This window comes from Centruroides sculpturatus, unplaced genomic scaffold (genome assembly GCF_000671375.1).
Source record: "Centruroides sculpturatus isolate CEXI.00-Female unplaced genomic scaffold, Cexi_2.0 scaffold288, whole genome shotgun sequence".
Classification (NCBI taxonomy): Eukaryota; Metazoa; Arthropoda; class Arachnida; order Scorpiones; family Buthidae; genus Centruroides; species Centruroides sculpturatus.
In genome coordinates, this window is record NW_019384547.1 from 239197 (window position 1) to 249181 (window position 9985).

At 30.2% G+C, this 9985-nt stretch overlaps 1 protein-coding gene across 1 annotated transcript in view; it reads right to left on the minus strand.

Moving 5' to 3' along the window:
- Positions 1-9985, minus strand: part of LOC111623540 (ribonucleoside-diphosphate reductase large subunit-like) — a 77784-nt gene that overhangs the window by 28162 nt on the left and 39637 nt on the right. The window contains exon 8 of the mRNA XM_023366148.1: positions 6857-6998. Coding sequence (XP_023221916.1) covers positions 6857-6998 — 142 coding nt within the window. The remainder of the gene's footprint in view (positions 1-6856; positions 6999-9985) is intronic.

Sequence of the window (9985 nt, forward strand, 5' to 3'; positions counted from 1 at the left end):
TACATATGTATTTACTCGATTCAGCATATTTTTCATCTCCTGGCGCATTACATTTTTTTCGGTATTGTGAAAGAATAATCCGGATTTCTAACTTTTTGATTATACTTCTTCGGGTTCTGTATGTAAATCAGCATCTCTTTAACCTCGATAAGACGCCGTTCTCTGATTCTTTTGCGGCACTCAAGATTGTGTCCTGGCTTTTTAGTTTGTCTAAGACAAATTTCAGGGTTGTGTCAGCAGTTATCAAACTCGACTCTCTTCTACAGAGAGCTTTTACGGCCAGTTTATAGGTTAGGTTTCGTGGACAAGCCGCGAGGCTGTAGCTCTCCATAGGCTTAAACTGAGATCGTTCCGTCACGTGATTCATTGACGTCACAACCGACTGTAAATTAGAATTATGCACCAAGACTAGGAGAGGAGTTACTTATTTTATTTAGAGCGAAGACACTTTATTTAGCGAGAGTGGAAAGTCAACTGGCAATTAGATCAGCAGAGGAAAAAGGGCAGGCAGTGCGGTATAGAGAAGGGGTGTAGTATGTGCCACACTGAACATCAACGTCGCCCTCGCCGCCGAGCGATAGCACACGTAGAAATGCGGCAACACGACAACGTAGATTCTTGCGCCATTATTTAGAAAGTTAATTGAGTATTTGCGGATCCGCAGCGCTGGATCCAGCACCTGATGCTGGATCCAGCAGGCTGAAAAATGCGCTGGATCCAGCTGGATTGCTGGATGAGGGATCCAGCAATTGCAATCCCTACTTACAACAAAATGAATTTACAACCAGACCTTTAATAAATTGAGGTATATCTGTATGAAAACTGATAAATTTTCAATTCAGTTATAGAAAAACAGTAACGTCTTTACATATGTTTATGCTTTTGTAGAAATATTTGTGTTATCATCTCATTATTAACTTGGCAATTAATTTATTTAATAATAAATGAATTGCTATATACATCATTATCACTTGGTTAGCATTTTTTTTTTTTTTTGGGTCATTCAATATTTCTTTTAGCAGACTTTAAAATTAAATTAAATCTTTCCTAAAAAGCGTTTCTAGATATTTTAGAAAGAATAAACATTCCACACAAATTCTGATGAGTTTTATCTTCACATGTTGCTGCAGTACCTCCATGTAAGAACAGATTAATTAAACAGGATTAACTAAAACAATCATGAATATCAATTTGCAATCAATAATTGGATGGCAGCCTACCGCTCTGGGGGACCCAGGATCGAATCTGGACAGGTCAAGGAATCCCCATGAATTTTTCGGGTCTGTTCAGATATGTCGGGCCCCGTCCCTCACCACCCAGTTGCCCATTGTGGGCCTGGCTGAACACATAATGGGCCTGCGATAAGAGGCCCCCTTAGTGCCCACAGGGTGGAAAGAGTATAAAAAAAAAAAGAATATCAATAATTTCTTTATTCATGATTAACTTCCTATTTCTTATAAGCATTAGTATATTCCACAATAGAAATTTTCTGTTTTTTTTTCTTCTTTTGCAAAATAATATTTATAAGTGTGAAACAAACTTACAAAAAATTATTTTTTTAAAAGTTTATAAATTATTCACAAATACTATTTAGTGAAATTTAAATTAAACTAATGACGGAAAAACTTTCTCAAACTCAAACAAAAGAATAGCCTATGATTTATTTATTTATTCTTATTAAATTAAATAAAATAATAAAGCCATTAATTTAATCTTTCCATTAATAGAGACAGATGAAATGGTAATTGATAATAACAAATTTCGGCAGGATTTGGGAAGTTTTTGGAATTTCTTTGATCAAATCAAAAACAAATATGAAGGCATTATCTCATCAAAAAAGTTATAACAGAGAAAGCAATGTAAAAAATATTACCTACATAGTAGCCTGTAAAGTGTTACACTAGAATACTATATATATTATTAGACATAGTACTATGTACTGTACAATACTCTGTATCCATTAAATTTTGTCACTCCTTGAAATGACCAATTTTCCTAAGTTTTGGGAGTAGTTGTCATAAAGAAGGTTTTCTGTATTTGAAAAATTCAGCAAAATGTAGTGTATAAATTCTGGGATCAAAATTTTTAATATTAAAACTAACATTTACAAATATACTTCTCTCATAACTTTAACATCTGCATTTTTTTTTTCTTTCTTAGACTCTTGGGATTAAAACTTTAGTTTGATTTCCAAGAAAGCAGAAATGTGTAGATATTAAACTAATTAGACTTTTAGCAAATGTCTTTTCTGGAACATCCAACATAATTTACAAATCCAGAATGAAACTTTATTTTTCTATGTAAAACAAAAATTAAAAATTTAATGCTTTCTTAACTAAAGCAAAAATTCTTATGATACCTAGATAATTGCATTTTTGGTACACCAGCATAGAAAAGAGTTGAACATGAACAAATGAACCATTTTTCAGACATTAGATTATAAAGTTCAAGAACAGAAGAAATATCATCTTTATGAATTCCTATAGCTACTCTCATAAACATCTGTTGTGGACTTTCTACAACTATGTAATAGAAAAATAAAATTAAAAATTTTTTAAATCAATAAAAATTTATCAAAAATATTTACTTTTAATAAGAATAATAAAAAGAATTTTTAAATGCATTAAATTAATAAATAAAGATGCTACAAAATAAATTATGTTTAAAATAAATAAATAAACTTAAAAATTTGTCATTTTACAGTTAAAATAAATTTCTATTAATTGAATCTATACGATCAGTTGCAAAATGATACCACTACTGTTCTTTTGAGCATAATTTTATTAAGACAACACAACTAACTGCAAATATAATTTTTATAGAAACATTTACAAATGGTTTATATATTTCAAGTATTAACTGAAGTTATTTTTTTCTGTAGAATATAATAGAAAAACAACTATTTCAATGCAATATCCAGTAAATAAACAATATTTCAAAGCAATGTTAAATACATGATTATGCATGCTTTCCACAAGCTTCTGAAACAAAGAGATGTCAATTCCTTCCCAAGCAGAGATAATTGCTTTCTTCAGTTCTTCAATGTTATTATACTGTGACATATACATGCTCAAAGTTCTCCAGAGGTACTCCATAGAGTTTAAGTCTGGTGAAATGGCTGGTCATCCCATAAAATCCATTTTCCAAGACTACTCTCATGTAGACTTTGTAACATGTATGAATGCATTGTCTTGCTGAAATGTCCAGAATGATTCACTAATAACCTCCTCAAATGGCAAAAAGTTCTCTTCTAACAGATGTTGATAGTAACTTTCATTCAGATTCAGCTTGTTGGAAATGTGAGATTTGTTTTATCATTATAACCAAGCCATCCAGACTATTACTTATCATCCTTGCTGTCACTTGGAGAAGATTTGTTCCTTTTTTCTAAGATCATAACAATAAAATGCCAAGCCATCGGGACCATCTAGGTCAGGCATGGCCAACATACGGCCCGCAGGCCAGATCCAGCCCGCAATCAATCTTTCAATATTAGGTCTGAAGTCTGAATAGCTCGATGAAAAATTCTGATGCCTAAAAGAAGAAAAGGTCAACAACTGTGCGTTTAGAGTTAACCCTCCATTACAAATCTCGTAAGTACAGCGTAGAGTGTTGATAAAGCATGATAATGTGAAAAATGTATCTGTAATCTCTATCTACAATTCAGTCTCTATGGGGTGACACAATGAGATCTTGCACCACCTCAAAATCTTTCTAGGGCAGCCTCAGGTTCGGCCCATGGAAAAAGTTTTCTTTCCAATTTGGCCCAGGGGCAAAAACCAGTTTTTGCCCCTGGGCCAAATTGGAAAGAAAACTTTTCTAGGTTGGAAAGAAAACTGATCTAGGTTATTTTTCTTCTCATGACTCTCATTCATACATTCTTCCAAGATATGTATTCTTTTCCCATGTCATTTTTCTGTTTCTTTGTTGTTTTTAAGTTGAGGCTGTTCTTTTTTTATTTTTATACTTTAGGATTTTTCTACAGTTGATAACTCTTGAAAAGGTAGATGTGTAAACATTAATATTTGGATCATAAGACAGCTGTGCAAGGGATGTTCCACCAGAATTCAGTTTCCTGATAACTTTTCCCTCTTGCCTAGGTGTAAGCTTTCTTGGTCTAACAGAGGACTTCTTTATCCCATATAGCTTCCAAGTTTCAAAAGTTGTTTACCACATATGGAGTACAACCAATTCTTCTTACTATTTTTCTACATGATAATCCTTTCTTTTTAAAAGCCATAATTTTCCTTTCTCAAACCTGGAAGTGCTGCTTTCCAACACATGTTAATTAAGCTATATTTACACATCAAGAACTTGCTTAATTCATTTTATTCTGGAAAATTTCATGAAGATATCTTGTTACCTAATTTATATATTAACTCAGTACAATTCAAATGAAGAACTTTTACAAACAAATGTGGTCTTATCATTTTACAACTGACTTCTTAGTTATTGTTTATTTCTTTTTCCTTGCACAAATTTGCAAAAAAGAGATAATAGTCACCTGTTATGTCAAATATAAAAACTATTTGTTATTGTTGCTATGAAAATTAAACTTGTACTTAGTTATGTTTTTTCATAAAAGTAAATTCAAAAAACATATGGTTGTATCATTTTGCAACTCATTTTAAATAACAGAACTAAACAAAAATAACTATGTAATGAATAAAATGAAATAATATTTAATTTCAATATATACAATATAAATTTTCTTATTTGAAAATTAATTCTATCTGTAGAGAAATATAATTAAAATCATAAGATAAATAAAATAAAAATTAGTATAATTATTGATTTAATAAATAATTTCAGTAATTAAGTAATGATTAAATATGTTAAAATGGTTAAAATTTTATTCCATACAATGAAATATAAAAACTGAAATACAGTTTTTTTTGTATCTTTTCATGATACAGATAATGTCCTAAAATATTAAATATAAAATAAATAATTTTAAGACAATATTTATCAAGAGGATAGGCAAAGAATTACAGATGATAAGTTTCACTCATGGTATCCATTGATGCTAGAGATTTGAATCCCCAACACTATATACAAGTAATCAGTTTTAATATTAAAAATGTTGCATATAATTTTGACTACAGCAATTTTTTTTTTGTATGGAAAAATATAAGCGTTTTGCTAATAAAAATAACTGTTTGTCAACTGAGCAAAATTCATAAGTTCTTCCTACAACATTTAATTTCTGTGAAAAATGCTTAGAGTTTAAAAAAAACTTTATTAACACTAATTGTAATAACTGTCTTACATTCACCAACATGTTAGTTTTATTAGATAATTTTTACAAAATATTTTTAAAAATGATAATACTGTATGTTAAATAAACTACTTATATATGTTTTCTCCCTCTCTCCAAGGTATTAATCTTTTAAAGGAATAAAGGATTGACTGATAATGATTGAAATATAAAATTTATATCAGTATTTCCAAATCTCTTTAAAGAATGATACATTTTATAAATTCCATAATTTTGATAATATACTACACTTACTTGCTGAAAATTTGTTGTACACAACTGCTTTTTACTTTTATTTTTATTCTTATTGTTAGTTTTATATTAATATAAAACAGTTCATAGTTCATTCAATTCTAACAATTTTTGCATTAATGTCATATGTAGCTTGGTCAGTGTGCTGTGGTTGTAATGTTCATATATCAATATGGCTCAATCTTCTGAAGATCTATTTCAGGTCGCAATGGAAGCTGTTGCTTTTTTTGTCAACAAAGCTTTAATGAAGCAATGATAATACAAGCATACACTAAGTAATTCATTATAAATAAAGACAGACAGGAAACTGTAATAATTTTTAATTTGTCAGGATGAAGTTAGATCCCTGTTTCATCAATAAGATAGATACTTTCAACCTCAAAAATGACACTTGCTGGGTTAGTTGTAATCTAGCTCATTGGAAACATTCTAATATGGTGGGGAAGGCAAAATAAATGTTTTAAAATGTTGAAGTGAAAATATCATCATCTTGATAATGAAAACAGCCACTTCAGCCATCCTAAGATACAGTCCAGTGCCAGAACATTATTCAGGCTAAAGTGCCAGAACATTATTCAGGCTAAACGGGAGGATTTTAAAGTTAGACTGTCTTTATCTGTAGTGATAAAAGCAGTCTTTTCTGTCTTGTTCATCTATTACTTGCTGATACTCATATTCAAAGTCATCAAAGAACAGAGCTGAGTTCACTGAAGAAAGTCCAAAGCATCATTATTCTCAGAGGGGGATAAATATTTTTCTTCATATTACAGATAAGTTCTTATAGTCTACATATGGAATTTTCTGAGTTTTCTTCACCTGTCTAACACCTAGTCTCAGCCAGTTTACTTTTTTCCCCCATACCAGTTTGACAAATCCCTCATATGTTGTTTTGCCTTATCCTATCAATCCAAGTCTTAAAGTCTACAGCTACATTTTTCTTCTTCCCCAATACAACTAGAGATAACCAAAAACTAAGGGTTGAATAATTCTCTAGATCAGTGGTGTCCAACCCTTTGGCTTCCTTGAGTCATATCTGAAAATAAAAAATTGTATTGAGCTGCACATAAACTGTAAAACTACATGTAAAGGTGACACAAACAGATTTGCCATTCTAGGCCAAAACAAATGATTAAATAATTTATGTAGCCAAAAATGTAGCCAACTTGAATTTTTGTAGCCCAAAAATTAGCCAATGTGCCNGAGCTGTAAATGGCTCACGTATTTGTAAAATCTAAGTGACTCATACAACATGGAATTCATATAACATGGAATTATCGACAGTGTTATAGGGAGGTCTACTGTATATACAAATTGTCAGAGAATTTAGAGAATATTAAATAAACTTACTCCAGCAATGTGTGTTCCCTTTGCTCGAATATTATGCACACTAAGTCCTATTCCAGCTGTATTCTTGGAAATTATGGCATAGCGCTTCAAAGTTTCATATATCCCTTCTATGCTATCTTCTATTGACGTTAATGCAAAACAGCTAAATTTGAAGAAATATGTAAATAATCCATTTCCATAAACTTTAAGATATTAAATTTTCAATTTTTTAAATATAGTCATTTTCCAAAATAAAATTTTAGAAAAATTATTCTTAAGCATTGTGTGTCTGATTTCTTTTAAAGTAATTTAATATTATAAGAATTTGTATTAAAAATAATTAAATTATTTGTTATTGATTCTGGTATTATATATTGCCTGATTTAGTATAAAATTATTATTGTTTCATTATAAAAAAACAAAGAAAAATATCAATATAAATTATTATATTAGATTTAAAATCTTGGATTAAAAACAGGATTTACCATATTTCATTTACTGCATATAAGTTAATATAATATAGCAAACTAAATAAATACACCTTTAGTAAGTAAAAGTACATCTTTCAAGAGAAGATCTCTATAGTTAAAGCAAATTGCTGATTTCAAATTTGAAGTCAGCAATTTGCTATTTCATTGTACAATGCTACAGTCATTGTAATCCTAGTCTCAACATAGTGTTCCAGTTTAGAGCCATTGTAATCCCAGAAGAGCAGCACCTGCAGACACCCTGAGCTTTAAATTTTTTTTATTTTGGAGACAGAATATTTTCACTCTATATCTGATCATTTTGAGCACAGCTCATAAAGATGCACTCATGAATATTTTTGTATGTGTTGTGCAACAAACCATTTCTGTATTACTCAAACTTTTGTAAAAATATTTCAGATATTCTTATACAGCTCTGCATTCTGCAAACTGAAGCTGTTCTTCTGTAAGCTTGTAGTATCCATATCATGTAGACCTTCTGATGGCCAAGGTCATCAGGAACTTTGGTGTATGTTGATCCATAACTTATTTGGAGAAAATGCAATTTCACTTACAGTAATCTGATAGGTTTGCTTTGAATCAGTACATCTACCTCAATATGGTTGTCTGTTCATAATGTCAGATGCTGGTCAGGGCATTCTCCATTGTCAAAACTTTTACTCCCACTCTCAAATCTGTCCACCCATATGTAAACATTTTTCTGTGCCATGCAGTGTTTTCCAAACCATACTACTATTCCATAAATTTTCCCAATTGTTCTGATCATTTCCAATAGATTTTCCACCTTCTAACTACAGAAATTGAATCACAGTTCACTGTTCACTAATGGTGCAATTTGACTATTAGGCAGCCATATTATTTGTCCAACTACAAGTGTGAGCTATGATATTTAATAGAAGTTACAGTTCAGTCAGGTAGTTTTTGTGGTCATTGCTAGTTTCACATAGTGTGTTTATGGCACTTATGGTCTTATAATTTACAAATTCTTCAAAATATTTATAAATTATAAAATTTTAATGTAACATTATAAATCTTCAAAATTTAAATGTCAAAGTATACAATACAAAAACTATACAATTTATAAATTAGATGTTCCAGAAAATACTTAAATAACAAATGGAACAGTTTAAAATTATCACATTTATGAGAATTAATAAGTTTTGAAAGAAAGAACAAGTAAATTAACAAAGAGAATGAGGAATATTTCTTTGCATAAAAAAAAACTATTAATTTATTTATTTATTTACACAGAAGTGTGGATGAATAAGAAGACAATTTCACAATAATTTTAATCTGCATTTGGTCTGATATAATGCATCAAACCTGAAAATTTTGTAAAAATTCAATAATAAATGTTGAAACTATATTTGACAATTCTAGTGTTCATATAGGCAAATACAGATATACCTTAACTTTTGATCCTTCAATATACAACTACTCATAGTTACAACTGTATCCCATAAAGCAGTGTTTCTCAACGGGGGTGATATAGCCCCCATGTGGGCGTTTTTCCATGTTGAGGGGGCAATTTGTAACAATTTATATTTTGGGAGGCAAAAAACAATTTTCTGGGCGATATAGTAAAACATTATATTAAGAATAATTAAATATTTTATTCATTATATCGTACAATAATTAAACAAATAACATTATACTAGTCAATAGTTTATTCAATGCAGTACGAATTTGGCGTTAGCCTTGGCCCTCGGCATCGGAATTTTGAAGTGAAGGGGGCAATACTACGTAATGGTTTTATTGAAGGGGTCAATACTACGTTGAAGGGGGCAACAATTCATTAGAGGTTGAGAAACACTGCCATAAAGCATTCAAAGTAGCCAAAATCAACTACACTGCTGACATTATATGGCAATATACATATATGACTTAATTTAATAATTCTGTATAAAATAATTCATAATAGGAGAAAATTGGTTTTAGTAAACAATATCAGCAATGACTAAAACAGAATTTACATTACTTAATGTAAATTCTACTTTTACAGTAATTATATGACCTCTCTCTCACCATCTGATGCCATGATTTCATATATTATGCCATATTAGACTTACAACTAGGGATTGCAATCCAGCAGTGTTTTCAATCCAGCTGGATTTTTGCTGGATCAACATCATTCCAGCTGGATCCAGCGCGGATCCAGCACAGATGTATTTTTGGTGAAATAAAGTGTTATCTATCTATCTATCCAGTAATTTATGGCTTTTTTTAAACAAATAAAACATTTTTTTAAATACTTAAGAAACTTTTATTATTTAGACTGGTCACTATACAGTAAATCAATAAAACTTCTTACATATTTAGGTAGTAAACTTAACTTTGGTTCGGTTTAACACTTGAGATAGAGATAATTAACTTTAAATGTTTGGTTAGATTATAACTATAATGTAATCTTTAAGTTAAATAATAGCAGAGGTAATTCTACTAATTAATTTATATTAATATACTCTATTATAATAATGTAAGGACGGATAATCAGTGGCTAAGTGGCTATTAGTCTTACCTGTTTTCTTATATAGGCTCTACATATCAGTCTGTAGCTATTTATAAGTAATTTAATTATTAGTGTTAGTAAAGTAGTGAGTAAGTAATTAGTAGTAGTCTAGTAGTCTAGTAGTTAGTTATTATTATCACAATCATGAATCAC